The sequence below is a fragment of the Astatotilapia calliptera genome, chromosome 3 (assembly GCF_964374335.1).
Source record: "Astatotilapia calliptera chromosome 3, fAstCal68.1, whole genome shotgun sequence".
Classification (NCBI taxonomy): domain Eukaryota; kingdom Metazoa; phylum Chordata; class Actinopteri; order Cichliformes; family Cichlidae; genus Astatotilapia; species Astatotilapia calliptera.
The window spans coordinates 20,974,565-20,997,378 of NC_137424.1; the positions used below are offsets into that span (position 1 = coordinate 20,974,565).

Sequence of the window (22,814 nt, forward strand, 5' to 3'; positions counted from 1 at the left end):
CGGTCATAGTGGCAGAGGAACTGAACTTCAGGTAAGAAGTTATGACCTGGGCCCTATTTCAAGAAGCCGGTTTAGTGCAAACTCTGAGTAAGTATACCCTGAGTTAACGAAAACTCTGGGTTTTTGGTTTCACAAAGCGAGTTCAGATGAATTCTGACTGAGTTACTATGACGACACACTCCGTGAAGCTAACCTGCTCCCCGGCAGGATTACTGCAACTAACCCTGACTGTCCCCGCCTCTTTGTCGGAAACCTGACTGTAGGAAGTGTCAGACATGGCGTGCCCCTTCCTTGAAGAGCCAGTAGATGTTGAAGCCCAAATTGGACTGGGACAAAAAATCGGCCCGGGCATTTTGACTAGAGACCGGCCCACCAGGATAAATGTGACGTCATTCAGGGGTAAAACCGCAAAGGATTCTGGGAACTTGTGGCAAGAGGTACTAGCGCACGCAGACTTTCAATTGAACTCAGTCACACAGCGATAAAAAGAAACCCAAAAAATGTCAAGAAGCTGTTGTATTATTAACTGCAATAGCCGGTCGCATGACAGCCACGGGAAGCCGACGGGTAAAGAGATCGTTTTTTTTAATCGGATTACGTCGTTGAAGAGAAATTTTTTAAGCCATGTTTCCGAAGTAAGAGCCGACGGATGGTCTGGATATACCAAATATAACGTCTCAGAACACTCCAGCTCACATGTTAGTCTGCTCCAAGCATTCCCACAAAGGTCAGAGTTTTGTAGTATTATTACGTCATTTTTCTTAACATAATTGGTGATATAGGTTACAAGCAAGTCTGGCGCTGAACAGAAATTGTCGCTCCTTTGTTTATTGTGCATAAATAGTGAATTGTCCTGACACAATATTGTGTTTCGCTTCTGTTATTACCATGGTACACTGACAAAAACATATACTTTTATTCACAGGATAAAACAGTTGTTTTGTATCACTAATTGTCCAGTACGATTACAACATACAATATTATTGTCACTGCTACATTTCTGTAATGAACCAGAAATTATTTCCACTACTAATTAATTACCGTTGAGCTCAAAGGTTATATTAATAAATGGTTAACGAATGTGTATTTATGACGACGATTTGTGAGACTGGTAAACTTACCTTTGTTCGTACGATGGTCTTTCGTTCTACACGGTGCATTTCAAGGTCCTGCACCCATCCGTCGGTAAACTGTACCTGGGCTTGTTGCAGTGACCTGAAGTTACTAAACTTCATGAGTGTATGCACTCATGAAGTTACTAAACTTCATGAGTGTATGCACTCACTCCAAGAACCATGTAATTATAAATCTGAGCGTGGTGAAAGTTGGGCAGCACGCTAACGTCTTTTGTCCCTCTGTGTGCTCGTAAGGGTCTGACCCTTTCACTCCTTTGATTTTTTTCCTCGTATCTTTTCTTTGACTTTTCATCAAGTCTGTCTTTGTACGGACCGCCATTGTTCTCCTTTTGTTTTGTACATTACTTTTTTGTGCGGCAAAGAAAAAACAAGAAGGTATTGGAACCGGAGAATGAACGTTTTGCGGTGCTGCAAATGCTTGCATTTGATGCGGTACATGGATTGTTTTGCCACGAGTTCCCGGCATGCAATGCGCGAAAATCACGTGATTGCTAAACAAGGGGGAGGGTGCATCCGGCCTCCTCGGCTGTAATTGGTCCAGCCCAGAGTCGATCATGACCAACTGGCCAATCCAACACCTTTCATTATATATACCCTTCCTAAAAAAAAAATAAATAAATCCATCGGCCCATAAAAACAAAAAGTCACCAGCGGCCCACCGGGCAAATGTCCAGCTATGATCGCGGACATTCTCTCAGTTCTGTACATATTATTTGTATTGCACTTCGGTTTTTTGCGAACGGGAGCTTTCTGTATAATATTGGTGACGCTGAGCACGTTTCCAAGGCTACCGTCTGTCGGGCAGTCAGGAATGTTACAGTTGCACTGAAACGTCTCCTGCACTCGTTTGTGGTGTTCCCCGGTCATAGACCCATAAGATTCATCAAAGAGGGATTCCACAAAATTGCAGGTAGCAGGATGAACAAAACTTAATTCATGATGTGGTGATACTTGAACTACTACTTAAATTTTACATTTATTTTCAGGGTTCCCAGGCGTGATTGGCTGTATAGATGGCACTCACATTCCAATCATTGCTCCTTCAGTAAATGAAGGAGACTATGTGAACAGGAAGTCTTTCCACAGCATTAATGTACAGGTACATAGTTCCCTGTAGCATTTCAAACTAACAAATCATTTCATTATGGTAATGGATGCTAATTTGTGTTCTCTGCACTGTGAAGATCATATGTGATGCTGCCAACATTATCACAAATGTGGAAGACAAGTGGCCAGGCTCTGTGAGTGGTGGTGGTGGAGGACCCCCACCTGTTTTTCGGGCCTCCTCTTTTTTTCTAGTGGCTATAACAGGTCACATTTGAGCATACAGAGTAAGCAAATATGTACTTGTAATGTGCTCAGATAATTTCAATAAGTGCTTACAGAAAGTAAATTAATGTAGCCTCTAACTGCAATTGATTTACATCGGACAAACAGACCAAGCACTATGGCTCATAATACAATTACACCTTACCTGTTTGGACTATATTTTTATATTTCATTTTTACTTGCTGCCAGGAACGTTTGGGGCCTGTTGGGTTGCACCTGCGCTCACATCACGTCACAAAATAAAATGTGTAAAATAAAAAATAAAAAATATTAAAATAACGTGTTAAATGGGTGGAAATCCCTAGATCAATGTTTAAATTAACACTCACGCATTGACTCTGTCGGCTATGTTTTGCCATGCATGCTCCCTTTCTTTTGCAGCTGAGGCCGTGTTACTTTTTTCCCGCAAAATTTGCATGTTATCGGCATATGCTGCCATCAGAATTTCGGCCTCAAGCGCTGTAAGATACATTGACCGCGCCTTCTTTCCCTCCGTCTCCATGGTGACTCGCTTAATCTGTGCTCCACTAATCAGGGCTTTATGTATCCTCGTGCGCGCGCTTAACTTGGGGTTAAAGCAACTCCGCGTTGATTGAACTACTTGTTATCAGCCTTTCTGAAACCGAATATTCCGAGTTGGACAGTTCGGGGTTACTCAACCCTGAGTATCATTTTTAACTCTGAGTTTTCTAAACCGGCTTCCTGAAATAGGGCCCCAGCAGTTCAAAAAAGTGCCCCTCCGACAGCCAAACCCATCTGTTCTCTGATTGGATTGTTTAATTTGTGATTGACATGACATTGACCAATCAGCTTAAAGGAAGAAAAATAGGTTCAAAATTCGTAGTTGTAAGTCCACACACAAATCTTTTTTACACACGCACAAATCTTTTTTACACATACAAACCTTTTTTACGCACGCACAAATCTTTTTTACACATACAAATCTTTTTTACGCACGCACAAATCTTTTTTCCACATACAAATCTTTTTTACAAGTACAAAACCGATTTACAAGTACAAAATATTTATGACCACATTTTGAGCCCATAAACATGTAACAGTATCCCATATTCATAGAAATATTATTGATATTATAACAAAAGCTGTCACCAACACAATTGTCCCAAGTGCTTTTTTTAAACAGGATTTTCAACCAGAGGATTTCCCTATAGCTTAATGTTTTTAATATTTTGTACACAATAACAGAATAATTTCAGAAAAACACAAAATGACTGGTGTCAATATTATTTGCCCCACAAAAAAGGTCGAATATAAAACAATATTGCAAATATTGCACAGTTGAAAAAAAAGCACTACAGCTCAGTTGTTCCCGCCCTCCTTTGTCCTCCTGTTTCCCCTCCCTCTCCCCTCCAACGAGGAGTTTGATGGCGTGTGAGACAAAGGAGTTTTTAAGCCTGTTGGTTCTTGTCTTTGGGAGAAGCAACCTGTCGCTGAACAGGCTCCTCTGATTATTTACCACCGTGTGCAGAGGATGCCCAGCATTGTCCATAATGTCCATCAGTTTCTTTAATGTCCTTTTCTCTGCCACTGTCACCAAAGTGTCCAGCTTCATGCCGACCACAGAGCCAGCCTTCCTGATTCGTTTTTCCAGCCTGGATGAGTCCTTCTGTGCTGTGCTGCTCCTGAGGAAGTACAGTCTGCTTTGGCCTTTTTTATACAGGTGCTGCATGTTGCATGACCAAACAGACAGAGACAGTGGGATTACACAGGACAAAGCTGAAGACAGCTGACTGCAATGGACTGCTGCAAGGGGGGGAGACGAGACTACAGTGGAAGGAGGGGGAGGAGACATGGAAGAATGCTGTTGTTTAGTGTGGGAGATCAAATTGGGCTAAGGAACCTGGGGAGGAAAACCGACTGCCTTTGAGTGGAGAATTGAAAAGTGTCTGAAACACTGCATGGAGGAGAGGCACACAAAAATCACACACACAAACAGAAAATGCATTAATCCTACTAACACATATACACATTGTTGTGGAAATTTTAACAATAACCTGCAACACACCCAGTGAGCTTGATTTGAAGTGGTTTTAACTCATTCACTGCCATTGACGTCTATAGACGTCAATTGAAAACATACGTTTGAAAATGGCTGGCAGTGAATGAGTTAATAAACACATTGCAATGTGGAGAGAGCATCCCAGTGAAACACCAGGACCATCTCTGAATTGTGGCCACCGCCCTTACATCTTATGTACAGAGTTTGTCTGTGTCTATATGTCAGGTCGGGTCTTACACTCCACCTCTCTGGGAACTCCCAGGCCCTCCAAAGGCCTATCTCCCCTCACCACACTCCCTGCCGGTAACTGATGCCCTCAGGGGTCGGTGGGTTGGTGGTTCTTGGTGTCCGGGGCTGGGCGCTCAGGTATGTACCAGCTCACTCCCGGTGACTACTTGGCAGGGCCTGGTGCCTGTTGCCCGGTCAGGCCTCTTCCGGGGCAAAGGGGGCCCTCGGGCCTCCGGCCTCTGTGCCTGCGGCTCGGATCACTCTGGCACAGCTGGCTGCCGGCAGAGCCGGCGGGCACGCCACTGCAGCCCCCTCTGGCTTCTGCTCCGTGGCTACTGGGTGACCCCTCATCTGGGGCTCTCCTCAGCTCTTCCCAGGAGGGTGGCACGGATGCCCCTCCGGTGGTCCTCCTTGGGCTCTCGCACTCTGGGGCCTCTGGATGTCTGGAGCCTGGATCTCCTCCATGCCTGCTTCATGCCCTGGGAGACGGGGCTATGGCTCTCTACATCCTCTAGCAGATCATTACATGGGGAAACCTTTTGAATACAAGCGCGCTGATCCACACAGGTGTGCACACGGGTGTCCACTGTTCATAGACATGAACTACACTTTTATTGGTGCTTGTCAATGGAAAATAACCCCATAACCATCAGACGGCGTCTGAGACGGAAGGGCCACAAAAACAAAAAAAGTCTTCGTCTCCTTGAACGCCACAGAAAGGTGGAAGAAATTTAACCAAAATTACCCCAAGAGCACAGCGACAACTCATCCAAGCCAAAAACCTACTCCTGAGCAAAAGGAACATCTTGATGATCCAAGACTTTTGGGAAAATACTCTGTGGACTGACAGGACAAACGTTTTTGGAAGGCGTGTCTCCCATTACGTCTGACGTAAAATTAACAGTATTTTACGTCAAACCAACAGTAAAATATGGGGGTGGATGTGTGATGGTCTGGGGCTGTTTTGCTGACTCAGGACCTTGAAGACTTGCTGTGGTCAATGGAACCATAAATTCAGCCGTCTACCAAAAACATCCTGAGAGAGAACGTCCAGCCATCTGTTCGTGACCTCAAACTGAAGCACACTTGGGTTCTGCAGCAGAACATTGATCCAAAACACACCAGCGGCTCCACTTCTGAATGGCATAAATAAAACAAATGAAGACTTGTGAGTGGCCTGGTCTGACCTGAATCCGATTGAGATGCTGTGGCGTGACGTTAAAAAGGCGGCTCATGCTGAAACCCTCAAGATCCTCAAGGAGTCATACTCACTTCTGACATGCCGTTTAAAAATAAAGAAACAATTCAGATGTCCAGTCTTTTCCTTGTTCTTTTGAAAAAGATTTTATTGGTTAATAATTGTAACAATAGCTGTAACAAACTGCAAGAAAGCTACAGAAGAATAAGTGAGAAAGCAGTTTACTATTACACTTCAAGCTGTGTGCAACATTCAACTGTCAAAAGACAGCGCAACACTCGAAAGTCACAAGTAAAACAGTGTGTAGAGAAAAGCATGCATCAAAGTTTGTATGTGTGTTAGTGTGGTAAGATGACGAAGTGCGTCCTGTATGTGGCAGTCAGGGTAAAAAACCCTCACGCAGCAGATCAGCTGTAGCTTTGCTGGCTTCTGTAACAGAAACCAGATATCTCGCCTTGTTCTCCTGAATAAAAATGTAAGGCTGCAGGATTTTGGTTGGCGTTGCGTGACACAATCATCGGCTGCAAGGACAGACGGCAGGCTGAGTGACAGCATCGCAGGTGCTGGCTAAAGATGAAGCTCTTTTCTAGACAGTGCAGATCTTATACAGTGGAAACTCATCTACTACCAACCAACATCACTGATGTTCAACAGGCCACGAGGGCTGATCGCCACATCTTCTGCTTATTGATGACAAACATTCTACTGGTTTTATTCCATCTACGCTGGAATCGTTACACAGTCACATTTAATCAAACATTGTACTGTTTGCTGCTGGGCTGTAGCAGGTCTACTGGTACTGGTGGTCACACATGGGGCCCATATCCAAACTGCAGCGTGCCATAAATTCCACACTAAAGCCCAAAGCAGAACAGTGCCAATAATAATGCACTGTGGCTGAATGCAAGCATTGCACAGGTTAGCACACATTATTTTAAGACATCAGACGTATCTTTTTCTTTTCATTGATATAAAACAGTCATGTTCTCATACACACTCAGACCAATTCAAATGCTTCACATTCAGATTCTAGCATATAATCAACAGTTTATTATTTTCTAATAACAGATTATCCAGTAACTCTGCACAGAGGCCATGGCAGGCTCAATCAGCACTTTGTCTTTGGTAAATACATATTTTTGCTACAGACCAAATATTTTTGCATTCAAACATGAATATTTAAATACATTCAGCCAACTGAAAGGTTTGTTATTTTGTTTGATTTGAGTGAAGCTTCCAGCAGCCCGAGCCTGATGAAACAGCCCCCACCTGTCGCCAACAGGGGGCGACTGTGGTGTCGCTCGGGTGCAGCTGTGCAGTGTTACATGAATGTTGCAGTGCGCTCCTGTGGGACTTTGCAGGATATAAGGCTAAAAGAGAAGTGTCATTTGGATTACAGCATACAGGTATGCAGAGTCTTAAACAGCACCGCCAACTACACAGAGACCACACCTGCAAACACAACACACGGCCTAAAAAACACAACCCAGCACAGGAATCACTCGGATTAGAAAATAAGACAAAGCTAAGGATGCTAATGGCTACTGCGGCCACAAACTGGGTTATTTTTCTCTTTTTAGCATTAACCGTTCATCTCTCACACACGCACAAAGATTTATCTAGCCATAGAATATTGGTTATACACATACATCCTACTTTAATGACCAACCTCAAAGACATGTACACAAAGTGAAATCATCACAAAACTCTCAAATATACAAAAAAGACCCTTTCCAGACATGAACCTGTTAATCTGATCCCACCTTCCAGTTGCAGCATTTTTCCTTCCTGCCATTCCAGTCGAACCGTTTTCAAAGTGAAACACGCAGTGAACACAGTAAAGCTGTGAGAAGCAGCTGATAGATGTGTTGTCTCTTGTTACCAGAGTCACACCAGGGAACAGGCTGCTGTCTGTGCTGCATCCTGACTGTAACACTTCCTTTCTTTAGGCTGCGAGCACAGCTGGATGACTGTACTGTCACTCTGTTACAGCTCACAGGACACACAGTGGTGGTTCTTACTGCATGTCCATGTCTGGTATGGTTACTTGTGCATCTTCTGTACTTGATCCTTCGCTCACACAATCCAACCTCCCAACAACAACAACAACAACAAAAGATGGCAATCATATACAATGTAACTAATTGACTTTCTTATTACAAGACTTTGTTCCACACATGAATGAACATAAGCTTATTTACTAGATCTATGCTGTGTGTGGAATAAATCAGATCCCCTCATTACAGGTTTGTGCTACAAAAAGGTTAATATATCAGACATTAAAGGAAACTGTTTCAGACACAGCGCAGGAACGTTAATGAAAGCTTTCTTGTTTTGGAACAGCCAAGACTCAATGGAAAGCTGGAAAAACTTTCACTCACCAGGAAGCATCAACTATCTTCAAAAGTTAAGTTATTAGGAAAAGTCCAGTCAAGTAAAAAGTATAAAAAAGCAAGCTAACAGTGCAAACACACACAAGTCTAAAGTCTAAATGCAGCAGGAATATATGCTACCACACTAGTACAAACAGAACTGCTCAGTTTCAGAAAGCATTCCTCAGGGCACTATCTAAACCCTTCAACTAACTACGGCTGCTAACATCGTCGACACGGCTAAACCTTTTCAAACACAGACCAACTCAACCAAGGTTCTGTGCAGCGGTGCCAGCTCCAAACTCCTTCCACTCGGTCCCTAATTTTCCTATCGCACCCATTTTAGTCCAGCAGAAACTGAAATGTCTTTTTAATAGAGTAATGAGGGAGTCGGCCAGTGGTTTGTCTTCGTTATTCCTGGATCAACAGTTAAACTAGTTTGTAGTGAGATTTGGAATATCAGTAAAACCCCAAATCAGCCAGGTCTGAGACAGATGCTGTCAGAGACGATGTCCTCTGGACTGATTATGGCCTCGGGAATCTGTCTACTCGGATGCTGAAGGTTATTTATTTATACACAATCTTCTTGTCTTCACATCTAAGTTCTGTTACTGATATAAAGTAAACATTTACTGGTTTCACTGGTTGCTTAGATGTGCAACAGTTAGTAATTAGTTATTCTTCAAAGAGGGACGCTGAATTTCATTTCCACATCCATCAGATTGATGTGATCTTTGCTCAGTAACTCTGCAGAGAAATAGGTTTCATAGAGTTTTTCTGAATTGTTAAAACACTAAAAACTAAACTACCAACACCAAAACACATCAAATCAATCTCACAGTTGTCAAAATCTTAAACACTGTTCATCTGGTTAGGACATCATTTGCAAATCTGAATCTCCCATTTACCAAAACTCTAAACACTTTCTCAAACACAAAATTCATTTAGCAGTGTGGTGCACACAGGCTACAGAAGTTAAACACAACTAACACACTGTTGTCATCATTTACACCGTGCCACTTAAAATTGAAAACATGTGTCCAATCAGTGAACCCGATTACTAAACAGTATGAGTATGGTATGAGTGGATCCAACAGTGGGGCAATACAATAGAAGAGGAAGAGGAGTCCGTGTCAGAGGTGTTGGGCAAGGACGAAGACCAAGAAGATCATGTTCTGGTGCATTGCAATGAGGGAGGCAGGGCAACGTGTGCAACCAAACCTACGCAGGTTGCTACTATAATCCGGACCTTCAGAGAAGCAAACAGGTAAAAAGTTTACTCTCAGTAAGAAGACAGTGAAAAATCTCCATGTTACTGTGTGTGAAAACCTGAAAACATGAGTGTGTGTACTTATATCCAAATGGTATTTTGTTTAGAATTGAAAGACGGCCACATGAGGGTGGAAGAACACGCATGTTCTCACAACGCCAGGAGCCACTTATTGTGGATATGGTCCGTCATAATAATGCAATTCGACTGCGTGAAATACAGCAGCAGATTATGGAAGACAACACACTTTTTGAGGGAATAAATCGTGTGAGTCTGTCAACGACTGACCGTGTCCTGCAACGCAACAGGATAAGAATGAAACAAGTTTATTGGGACCATTTGAACGAAACTGTGCCATCAGCAGCTATGGGGTTCTCCACCGCGATGTTACTGTTGGGCCATACAACAACGAACTTCTAGCAACATTCCTGGATGGTCTACAGGATGCTTTGCTTGAGCAGGGAGATCGCGAGTAAGCAGAGCATCATTTGGGACAATGGAGCTTTCACCGAGATTCAAGAACATGCAACTGGTTTCACAATGAGCAGCATTTTATGAATGTGTTTCTTCCTCCATACTCTCCCTTTGTGCACCCTACTGAGGAGTTTTTCTCAGCATGGAGATGGAAAGTCTACGACCGAAACCCTTACACAGGAAAATCTACTTCTAATTTTTGTCTGTAGGGTGTAATCGTTGCTAAGTTGTGTTTGCACATTGGCTGGTTTTGAGTGGTTTTTGATAGTGGTGCTTGATTTTGAGTAAAGTTAAAATAGTTTTGGATCAAATGTTTGGTTTTGCAAGACAGGTTGAAGGTTTTGTGAGTGCAGCTTGAATTTTGCAGTTTTAGGAAATGTGTTTTAGCAATTCAGAAAAACTAATGTGTTTTATTAGGATACCATGAATGAAGGTTACACGTCTACTAAAAGTTCCACCGTCCTGTAGCTGAAAAATCTGGAAAGTAGGCAAACCCCTCGTGTAGCATACAGCTGGGCTGTGGAACTAAATGCAAAGAAATATTACACTGAATCTTTGAGAGTACGAGAGCAGAGCTACACCACGAGACACAAGAAGGAACCATAAGCTGGACCTGACATGGATTAGCCTCCAAGCTAATGGCAAAACAGCCCTGTTTAAATATTTATGTTTGTTATGGGATAACTGTTTGACAAATGTTAACAATCTTAACTAATATAACTACTCACTTTACAGTTGTTTTCAATGAATTCACCTGTTTTCATGTGATGTTATTTCTTCTAGAAAAATTCACAAACTTAAAGTCAAAGTCACCTCAGAGCTCCACAAACCCAACACAAGAACTCAGTCACCAGTATTACTAACTACTCATGTTAGACTTGTTAACATTTCTGTGACAGTCAGCTTTTTTTTCCCGGGAACAAAGTGCTGGAGTTTCGGCCGTTTCCACTGAAGAAAGTCCCGTTAGGATTCAGAGGGAAGCAGCAGCTCACGGGACGCAGTTTTAAGCTGAAACTGATGTGGAACAAACTTCATCATCATCACTCACATCAAGTGCATTTACTGCTTTTCTGACTTTTCATATTTGGCACAATACTCAGTCCTCTTACTCTCACAAGCTTTACACGTGGGAAACAGCTTCCAGTCCTTCATATTGTGAGGTAAAGACCCTCCAATCAATAATCCCCTTTCCCCCTTAAAGAAGACAATATGGCAGAGTGGGCGCGCAGAGTGGGCGCGCAGAGTGGGCACTGTTTCCCATCTGAGGAGTTCCCATTCTAGGTTTGAAATTGACCATAAGGTGTTTTATTAACCGCTCAGATGTTTCAGCATCATTTACATTAATGGTTGAAACAAACTAGAAATGAGTTTTTTTTATAAGGCCATTTACACTCTAATACTTACAGGTGTTGGATGCCTTAGTCATTCACTAATGTACTTGGTTAAGAAAGATTAGAGCCAAAGCTGTGTTAATAGTAACATGGTTAGAGTAGTAATAGTGCAACGAGCTGAATGTCCTCCACAGGCGTGTGGAGAGCAGAGACCACATAAATATTTCAGGTCAGATTTCTGCATCAACAAAAACAATAGCTTTGATTTACAAGACATGATTAGTTAGGCTTCAACGAGGGACACAGAATGATCTGTTATCCCTAAATACAACTCACAGTAAAAAGAATAAAAACAAAATATAAACAATATAAAAGTCAGTTTGAGTTTCACAGCAATCTGGTTAACTTTGGAGTTCAGCTTCCTCAAATGCTCTTTTAGGCTGCTTTAAAAACATGCAGCAGGTTACTGACTCATCAGTTTGCCAAAAATATCATCAATAAATTCAAATGTGCCCAAAACCAGCTCAGTGGATACTGACTGAGTCTGTGAGCTAGCTTCTCATCTCAGGTATTCTTCAATCTGTGCCAGCAAAGCACTACAGAGTACATGCTGGCAAATAAATAACAGTAAAAAACATTGTGAGTGGTTAGTGGGGTAAAACCCACACGGTGTGAGCTGTGTGCGTTACAGAGAATTAAAAACATGAGATTTGACAAACCAGGATTACAGATCCAGGTTCTGCAGCAATAATGCTACACAGAGACAACCTGTGACCTCTGCCTGTTCAGTGTGTGTGTGTGTGTGTGTGTGTGTGTGTGTGTGTGTATATAGGGGGGTTATGCGAAGGGTTTGTTGGGGAGTCCGGTGATTGGCTCTGTTTTACACAGCGTTCTCTTCAGTCTGAGGTTCAGCGTTGGGCGGCTCCAGCAGAGTCTGCTGCACTGCAGAGATACAACAACATTCCTGTCAGACATTATTCTAACAGATCTGTGACAACTTGTTCTGAAAGCAAGGAAACAACTTCAGTGGTCCCTCGTTTATCGCGGGAGTTACGTTCTAAAAATAACCCGCGATAGGTGAAATCTGCAAGTAGCCAACTTTATTTTTTAAAGTTATTACAGATGTTTTTAAGTAAAACTCGTCACTACACACTTTATACACTTTTCTCATACAGGCTCAAAGTTCTGTACTGGACAGAGGACACGACACGAGATCGATTGACAATGGTCTACAGCCAATCAGGACACAGAACAATGCGCTGTAAAAAAGAAAAATTGCCACAAAAAAATCAGTGAAACAGCGAAGCCGTGAAAGGTGAACCGCGTTATAGCGAGGGACCACTGTACATTTATATGCATTTATATAACAGGGGGGGTGTGTACCTTGTGGTTCTGTGGCCACCACCGCTTCAGGGTTCTCGGCTTTAAGCATGTCAGTGTTCAGACTCTCTGCCAACACATAACAAACAGTTCACTATAAATACTTCGTTACTGTACTGCAGTACAATTTTCAGGTATTTGTATCTTTCTGACCACTTTTTGATTTTTACTTCCTACATTTGTAAACAAATATCTGTCCTTTCTACTCTTTACAGTTTCTAAACAGGCTTGTTATCAAAGCATCAGCTGTATCATCTACAGCATTTATACTCGGGGGCTGAAGTGTCCGTCTGTTTAGTCAGCATGTAGCCAGCGCAACGAGCATTAAGGGAAAAATGTTTCTACAAGGGTTCGATCAGCTCAACAAACATCAGCAAACACAAACTGTTTGTCACACAGTGTGTTGCTGGATTTCAAAGGAAGAGACAACACAGAGCTAAAGAAATAGTATTTTTTAACACCAGTATTTGTACTTTTACTTAAGTACAGAAAGTCTGTACTGTTGCCACCTCTATTCATGACCAGCCAATTAGACTAGAAATGTAACTACAAAGAGGATGATCTGTTAGAGGTGATGTGTTAGAGGTGATGTGTTAGAGGTGATGTGTTATCTCCTGGAGTTAATTCAGTCAACTCTGAGTGCGTTCACAACATGTGGTAGAAAGGCATCATCAGTGGAGCTTCAATATTAGCATTTGCATTTCATACTTGGTGTGATGGAGCTGAATAATTGATTATTCCATCAAGAAAAATAAATAAATAAACATTGACTGTTTTGATGATCAATTATTGATTTTTCAAAGGAAATGGAAATGATGACTCCATCGTATCTCCTGTTTTTGCTGAAAACTCTTGAAATATTGTAAAAGTAACGACAGCTCTATGAAGTTTAAATGGGAATTTTTAACATTTCCAACCAAGTCATCAGTGAATTAAAAATAGTGAGTATATTAATCCAGATGTAATGATAATAAAATATATTCATAGTCAGAGACATAAGGAGCGGCTGCTTGTATCTCTTAAGTCCTGCAATAATCCAGAAAAAGCACATTTAAATAAATCTACCATAAGAATTACAAACTGTTTATTTCTGTATAAGTTAGCAAACCCACAAATTCAACGAGGATCAAATACTTGAAGCTAACAGCAGCTCGCTTTTCATTTTATAGCAGTGTAGCAGTGAGGGCCCGCCCCCTCTGAACCACCTGTGCAGTGTAGCTTACGCTGAATACTGAAGCACAGCTTCTTCTTCTGGTAGGAAATGTAGCTGCTGACCGCACCCACCAGCGCCATGGCAACTACACTTGCAAACCCTGCGATGGTGCCCACTTCTGCTGTGTTCTCTGGAAACACACACACACACACACACACACAGCTCAGTTATAGGAGCACAGCAGACACAGAAACCTGCCACCACATTCCCTCGTGTGGAAAGAGCGTTTACATCTTTGGTGTAATGAAATGTTAAATATGTACCATGAAGTCTAACCTTTGCTTTTGCCGTTGCTGTCGTCAGGCTTGTAGGTCTCATCTCTGCTCAAATTGAACAAATCGTCGTCAGAGAGCATACCTGGGAGGAAACACAGTGAAGACGCAGCTGGATGTGAACTGAAACATGAGTGCATTTGATCTGTCAAACTCTATTTTGGTGTTCAGCATTTAAACACTGAAGCAGACAGCAGTGTGTCAGTGGGAGGAGGAGACATGGGAGCAGAGGAGGACAACAATGAGCGCTCTGTGACAGAGAGTGGCTATCAGTGGCTTGGAGGAGTCCATTAATTCAGTTCAAACACATGAGAACTGAATGAATCACAAACAGAGTGATGAGATTGTCAGGTTTTAATGACGGCTTTAAAAGCTTCTATAGAAACTTCACAGACACTAACAAATTCTTGAAATGCACTTTCGTTTCTTCTGTTCTCTCATTTAAAAACAAAATAATTTCATCTGACCAATGATCCAGTGTCATTATGCAGCTGGGACATTAGGCAGGGTGTAACTAAATCCTGCAGCTTGCAGCAGTTTTCAATCCAGTGACAAAAACACCAAACAAGAGGCTGATTAGCATTAAATCGTTACATGCAATAAATTCAAAGTTGCCCCTCTTTGTCTACGTTTGGAACAGATGCAACGGAGACACAGCTAAGCAGTAAAAATTAAGAAATGAGATGGCAGAAAGAAGGAGAAGTGAGATGGAGATGAGTGGACGGACAGATAACTCCTTTAGACTGACACGGTGCCGAGGACGAGCACTGAGGCCTCGTGTATTTTACGAATCAGGCCACATTTTGGTGCCACTCATGGCTCCAACTTTAAGAACAGCGGCTTTCACACCATGCACCAAACTGACTTTCGACAGTCAAAAGGAACCTAAGGAAGCTTAAGCTAACACAAACCTGCAGAAACACGGACAAACAGGAAACAGATAAATGACATGTTCTCATTTGAAATGAGAAATCTCGCCATTTAATGAAGGCGGATGATTTAGGAGTCAGGTTGATCTTATGCAGGACACCATCACCCACCTCCCTTCCCCACGTTCTTATCCTTGCCATTAATGTCATTGCTGGGGTCTAAGGCATCAGCCAGGTTAAAGTCATCACTGGCTGCAGGGGTAAAAAGATCAAACGTCTGTGTTAGAGCAAAAAAAGGAAGCAGAGATCAAATAAACAATACTGTTAAAAGAAAGAAAAAACAACTAATTACACTCTAATTAAACCAAGTGACTACACTTCCCTTATGCTTTGGTTACTGTGTGTCGTTGGCCTGTTTACTGCACTGGTCTGTGGATGCTTGTGTCTTTATGTTGTATAAAGCGATCTGAATGCTCAAGTACAGCAGTATAAGAACCAGCCCATTCACCATCACGGTGCATCAACAGCTGAGCACGAGTACGATGTTGAACAGGAAAGTGCTGCAACATTCTTACCTGTTGCAGCAGGTAAAAGGCAATTATGGAGATATTCTATATGTGAATGCTTCATGCTGTGTATCGTGCTTCTCTGAGGTTCATCACTCACTGCAAACCTCACACTCACCACTGTGAGTTATACTCCGAGGTAGGATGGGCTGCTTTGGCCAGTCGCAGGAACTCTCATTTATACAGTTTTAAGGCAATAGTTGGATTCCTGCATATGCTGCCTGGTTGCGGTGAAACATGCTGGTCATTATTCTCTTCGTCTGCATGGTTACTTGTTGCTTTCTGTTCCATTTGCCCAAAATGAACCTTTCCAAAAGAGCTTTCGTCCATTTAGCCCCGTCGGCTTGGAACGAACTGCAGAACGACTGGAAAACGACTTCATTTCATTAAGTGCTTTGAAATCTAAACTATGAATCCTAAAAGGCCAAGTCCATAACATGCAGCTGTGTCAATTCAGTGATTGTCATTTTAACTGAACTTTGAAATTTATATTTGCATTTTATTGAATTTTATCTTTACTTTATTTTCATTTTATTCTTGCATGTGTGTTGTTGCTGCCTGTGTTTGAGGAATTTCTTTAACTGTGAGACACTTTCTGCTTCTTGGTCAGGTCTCTTTTGAAAAAGAGGTTTTTAATCTCAATCGGATCTTCCTGGTTAAATAAAGGTTAAATAAAATAAATAATAAGTGAAATGTTCAGCATTAAACTGAGAGCTTCTCTTAGACAGGCAGCCTGGATTCTTTGCCCGCTGCCTCAGGGGGAGTTGTTGTAACCCCGGACAGGTCACCAGTGTCGCAGAGCTGATGCAGAGAGACAGGAGTCATTTTTGTGAATCTGGTGGAGACAGCCAGTGTCAAAAGGCTCTGATGTTTTTAAAAGACACTGACCGCCAAGATAAATTATTTCCATTACCATATCACCTCTTCAAAACCAATATTGTTCACCATTTCCATATCACAGTTTCCAAACCTCAGTCCCGGTACACCTAACTTTTCCCTTGATTAATTTAAAAGCCTCTAAGCCCAGGTCCAACCTTGCTGGTCAATCAACCCGCTTCAGGAACGCCCTCACCGATAGCGGTCAAATTTCTAGGCCCTATGTTAATTTAAAAGTGGTCCCCGTGAGTTGACCGGAAGCCCCACTCGTGGGCGCTTTCGAATCCCGTCTGCGCCATTAGCTTTACCTGTCAATCACGTTCAAACGGGACCACCCGGGTCCAACCCTGTCGGTCAAACGGTGCAAGAAAAGTGGTACTTGACCACTGATTATTAACGACTGTCCCTATCTGTCACGGGTATCACCCGGATGACCCTGTCGTCGCAGGAAATTGCAGCGCGTCCGCCGCAAGATGGAGCCATCACAGTCAGAACATTTTGCACCCCTAGAAGTCCAACGTCCGTCCTAAAATTTATTTAAATACGTTTAAAAGCACCACTGTGGGGATTCCACAGCTGAATTATCTGGTGCCCGAGTCCAACTCTGCTAATCAATACAGGAATATATCCCTTAACCAAATATCCTAACCTCATATCGCTTTTCTTGGCTGACGTAACACACACACACACATTACACACCAACATCAAACATACATCACAACAATTAATAAATCCACCCCAGTATTAACAACAATGAGCTTTCATCAAATATCCCCAAACTTTACTTTTATTTATCCCAAATTACCCAAAATTATCATGGACATGTCACCTGAAATCTACTTAACAGATTTTATAATTTAGTTTAATTTCCACTAGTGAGCCACTTTAATGGTAACAATCATCAATTCAGTGGACAACTAATTTAGAATTCATCCAATGTACACAATTTTCAACAGGCTTGCGGTTACATATACTCTTTTAGACCGGTCTGTTGTCCAACTCATATCAGATCGTACCTTAAGGTCCAAATTAGTCCCCTCAGCCGCACAAGAATCCGGGTCACGGCACCAAGTGTTAGAAACTGTTCTTTTGATTCTTAAAAAAAATTAAAAAGATCTTTATTTACATATCCCGGGATATGGAGACACACAGAAATGCCTGCTCACAAGCAGAAAACAGGAAGCCAGGTTATTTATGTACCTCTCGACGTCACATACGTCACACAGTTTCATTACACACAAAACTTCTTCTATTCAGTTCCTCTTTTCTGCGTCTGATTTATTAATATGCCTGTGCACTAAAACTTCCTGTGCAGCTTGCAATAACTTCCACTTTCTAAAGGTCTGTTGCCAGGGCAACCTGTCTAGACTTAGTCTCACTCTGTCGGTTCCTCATATTCTACAAAAAACATGCAGTTTCTGGTCAGCCTGTAACCTAGTTTTACACTGAAGTCTGGGCCTCTCTTATTTATTACCTAACAAATGTAAAGCGCAGTGAGGGGAGCCTGAGAGCTACATAAACTGCATTGAGCTGAATTCACTCGGCCATCAGAGACTGTTGTGTTTTCTAGAATTAATACTTTTTTTCCCTAAATGTTGCTCCTGGCACCCTCCCCATTATAACAACTACAGCAGCAATGAACTAATAGAAACTAAAAACTAAATGAACGTACTAACTGCAGTAAATAAATCAGTCTGCATGTTACAACCAGCTACTACCAAGAGGAAACTGACAGTCAGTACACAGACTCCACCAGGCGCTCCTAACTAAGGAAACCAGGTTTCATGGTGAGTCTAGGAATGTTTTCAAAGAAGTAACAGCTTCAGCTGCTGGATACGTGTGCCGAGACAATCTAGATAAAAATATTCTTCTTTTACCTCCTAATATGTTCTGCAAATTCAAAATAAGTCAATGTTTGAGCGTGAGAAAATTCTCATGTTTTCTCTACACCAAAACCTCGACGTGCCGAATGGTTTAAAAGCTCTGATTAATCGGAAGTGGGCGTGGCTGCTGTTCACTGATTTATTCAGAGATGTAAAAATTGAACTCTTGAGATTTCAGGTAACAAAGCCCGTTCGCTCTGCAGCTAACCCACAGGCCTCAGGCAGGGAGTTGGGCTGCTTTCTTTCACCTGGCTTGGGTTTGGGCTTCGCTGGGGCCTTGGTGGCTGCAGGGACCCTGGGGAAAACCTTGGGTGGGACTTTGGTGGTGGTGGTGGTGACATCGTTAAAGAAATCCTCCAGTTTAAAGTCTGAGAGAAAAAAACAACAACACAGTTACAATCAGATTTGTTGTAGCGCACAGATTTTCTTGTCCCACATTTATTCAGACCTAAAATGACTCTGTGCAAAGATGCTGTCAAGTTCTCACCTCCGCCTGCTCCTCCTGATGGTGCTGTTTGCTTTTTTGTAGGTGCTGGTGTCACTGTTATACAAGTCAGAATAACATATAATGGTCAATATGTTTACTGCCATCACTCATGAGATGATAGCAGATAATCACAGTTTATTTATTCAGTCACACTAGATACCTTTCTGCCTGGCTGCGTGTTTCAAATCATGAACAAATAAGTAAAATCTTACAGTTTTCATTTGTGAAAAATGCAAACATCTCTAAGTGATGGAGCTGAAATAGTCTGAAGCTGGGTTTCATCCAGCAGTACAGGACTGACACCGACTCTGCCCAGTATGGAGCCAGTCCAGGTTACTGGGCTGTAGGTGGATGGGACCAGTTCCTTTAGGGGATCAGGAGTGTTCAGGCCTCACGGAGCCATTACCAGCAGGTTCACTGGTGCTGCTGGGTGCTCACAGGGTGTCTGGCATCCAAAATGGTGAAACAAGCTCCATATAGAGGAAAACAAAGGCACTGAATACGCTCTGCTGCTGGACAGACACAGCTTTGCAGACCACATCTTCACAGTCTCAGTCAAAGCTGTAGACATTTAACACATTTGTGTGGTAAGATTTTAGTCATTTGTTTGTGATCCCAAGAGAAAAGTAAAAGTCAAATGTAATGGTGGCATTTGTACACACAGGAAGTTGTCTGAAAGAGGAAATGCTGAACTTTAAACTTGTGCATATATGATCGGTTTTTATTCAGATTCCCTTTCAGGTGTGTTGGCATCAGTTTGTGTTTGGATTGGAGCTCTTAAAGGTTGCACACATATCTGACTTTATGCTTGTGGATCATATATACAGTAATATCACTGACACTGAGAGGCAGCCTCAAATTTGCATCTAACTGCAGGCTTGACACAAATCTTATGACAAATACAGCATATTTCATTCCAATGAAACTAACTAAGCTCATACAATAACCAGAAATGGAAATGTGACTTTATTACATCATGTCATCTTGTGTACTCAGTTTCTCCATCACAGTAGCTGTTGGTGCAGCTCTGTCTGCTAATCTTGCATCAACTGATGCCTTTAAACTGGGGCCATGTTGGACGAGGGAAACGCCCACACACAGAAGAACAGCTGGTCACCCGGACTTGTGTCAAACGTGCACCTCGTTAGGTTACGGTGAGAGTTTTAAACCAGAAACAGCTGAGTGGTGTTTCACTGTGCTTACGTGGTTTATTGTCTGCATCATCCAGAGCATCCTCCAGCTTGAAGTCCTGAGGCAGAACTGCAGGGCAGGTGAGAGAGAGGAATGCATTTAGGAAAACACAATCACGTTGTTACTAAGTTTGTACATAAACAAGGAATTTCTCTTGATGTCCTGGTGCAAGAACAAGAAATTCTGCAGCAGGACGCCAAACAGCCAAATTTCAGCGTAAAGAAGAACAAGAAGTACTGAGGTGATGGTCCCTGATGTCAGCATCATCAAGTGTGTCTGGGATTACAGGCAGATGCATGTGAAGAAGCCCACATCCACAGAGAGACTCTCACTCAGAGAGAGAGAGAGAGAGAGAGACACTCACTCAGAGAGAGAGAGACACTCACTCAGAGAGAGAGAGACTCACTCACTCAGAGAGAGAGAGACTCACTCACTCAGAGAGAGAGAGACTCACTCACTCAGAGAGAGAGAGAGAGAGACACTCACTCAGAGAGAGAGAGAGAGAGACACTCACTCAGAGAGAGACACTCACTCAGAGTGTCTCTCTCTCTCTCTGTCTCTCTGAGTGAGTGAGAGAGAGAGAGAGACACTCACTCAGAGAGAGACACTCACTCAGAGAGAGACACTCACTCAGAGAGAGAGAGAGAGAGAGAGAGAGACACTCACTCAGAGAGAGAGAGAGAGAGAGAGAGAGACTCACTCAGAGAGAGAGAGAGACTCACTCAGAGAGAGAGAGAGAGAGAGAGACACTCAGAGAGAGAGAGACACTCACTCAGAGAGAGAGACTCACTCACTCAGAGAGAGAGAGAGAGAGAGAGAGACACTCACTCAGAGAGAGAGAGAGAGAGAGAGACACTCAGAGAGAGAGAGAGAGAGACACTCACTCAGAGAGAGAGAGAGACTCACTCACTCAGAGAGAGAGAGAGAGAGAGAGAGACACTCACTCAGAGAGAGAGAGAGAGACACACACACTCAGAGAGAGAGAGAGAGAGACACTCACTCAGAGAGAGAGAGAGACTCACTCACTCAGAGAGAGAGAGAGAGAGACACTCACTCAGAGAGAGAGAGAGACTCACTCACTCAGAGAGAGAGACTCACTCACTCAGAGAGAGAGAGAGAGAGAGAGAGAGAGAGACACTCAGAGAGAGAGAGAGAGAGATACACACTCAGAGAGAGAGAGAGAGAGACACTCAGAGAGAGAGAGAGAGAGAGAGACACTCACTCAGAGAGAGAGACTCACTCACTCAGAGAGAGAGAGAGAGAGAGAGAGAGAGACTCACTCACTCAGAGAGAGAGACTCACTCACTCAGAGAGAGAGAGAGAGAGAGAGAGAGAGACACTCAGAGAGAGAGAGAGAGAGATACACACTCAGAGAGAGAGAGAGAGAGAGAGACACTCACTCAGAGAGAGAGACTCACTCACTCAGAGAGAGAGACTCACTCACTCAGAGACACTCAGAGAGAGAGAGAGAGACACTCAGAGAGAGAGAGAGAGAGATACACACTCAGAGAGAGAGAGAGAGAGAGAGACACTCACTCAGAGAGAGAGACTCACTCACTCAGAGAGAGAGAGAGAGAGAGAGAGAGACACTCAGAGAGAGAGAGAGAGAGATACACACTCAGAGAGAGAGAGAGAGAGAGAGACACTCACTCAGAGAGAGAGAGAGACTCACTCAGAGAGAGAGACTCACTCACTCAGAGAGAGAGACTCACTCACTCAGAGAGAGAGACTCACTCACTCAGAGAGAGAGACTCACTCACTCAGAGAGAGAGAGAGAGACACTCAGAGAGAGAGAGAGAGACACTCACTCAGAGAGAGAGACTCACTCACTCAGAGAGAGAGACTCACTCACTCAGAGAGAGAGAGAGAGAGAGAGAGAGAGAGAGAGAGAGACACTCACTCAGAGAGAGAGACTCACTCACTCAGAGAGAGAGACTCACTCACTCAGAGAGAGAGAGAGAGAGAGAGAGAGAGACACTCACTCAGAGAGAGAGACTCACTCACTCAGAGAGAGAGAGAGAGACACTCACTCAGAGAGAGAGAGAGACTCACTCACTCAGAGAGAGAGAGAGACTCACTCACTCAGAGAGAGAGAGAGAGAGACACTCACTCAGAGAGAGAGAGAGACTCACTCACTCAGAGAGAGAGACTCACTCACTCAGAGAGAGAGAGAGAGAGAGAGAGACACTCACTCAGAGAGAGAGACTCACTCACTCAGAGAGAGAGAGAGAGAGAGACACTCAGAGAGAGAGAGAGAGACACTCAGAGAGAGGGAGAGAGACACTCAGAGAGAGAGAGAGAGAGAGAGAGAGAGACACTCAGAGAGAGAGAGAGAGAGAGAGAGACACTCAGAGAGAGAGAGAGAGAGAGAGAGAGAGACACTCAGAGAGAGAGAGAGAGAGAGAGAGAGAGACACTCAGAGAGAGAGAGAGAGAGACACTCAGAGAGAGAGAGAGAGACACTCAGAGAGAGAGAGAGAGACACTCAGAGAGAGAGAGAGAGACACTCAGAGAGAGAGAGAGAGAGAGAGAGACACTCAGAGAGAGAGAGAGACACTCAGAGAGAGAGAGAGAGAGAGACACTCACTCAGAGAGAGAGAGACACTCACTCAGAGAGAGAGAGAGAGAGAGAGAGACACTCACTCAGAGAGAGAGAGACACTCACTCAGAGAGAGAGAGAGAGAGAGAGAGAGAGAGAGACACTCAGAGAGAGAGAGACA

At 43.1% G+C, this 22,814-nt stretch overlaps 1 protein-coding gene across 2 annotated transcripts in view; it reads right to left on the bottom strand.

Moving 5' to 3' along the window:
• Positions 1–6,041: 6,041 nt before the first annotated feature.
• Positions 6,042–22,814, bottom strand: part of cd99l2 (CD99 molecule-like 2) — a 27,076-nt gene continuing 10,303 nt past the window's right edge. The window contains exons 2-9 of one of the 2 annotated variants that reach the window (XM_080298258.1): positions 20,108–20,164; positions 18,905–18,958; positions 18,666–18,785; positions 15,264–15,344; positions 14,228–14,308; positions 13,962–14,081; positions 12,742–12,807; positions 6,042–12,300 (exon numbers count right to left, since the gene is read on the bottom strand). In XM_080298258.1, coding sequence (XP_080154384.1) covers positions 12,239–12,300; positions 12,742–12,807; positions 13,962–14,081; positions 14,228–14,308; positions 15,264–15,344; positions 18,666–18,785; positions 18,905–18,958; positions 20,108–20,164 — 641 coding nt within the window. In that variant the 3' untranslated portion in view covers positions 6,042–12,238. The remainder of the gene's footprint in view (positions 12,301–12,741; positions 12,808–13,961; positions 14,082–14,227; positions 14,309–15,263; positions 15,345–18,665; positions 18,786–18,904; positions 18,959–20,107; positions 20,165–22,814) is intronic. The other variant, XM_080298259.1, reaches the window with a different exon arrangement.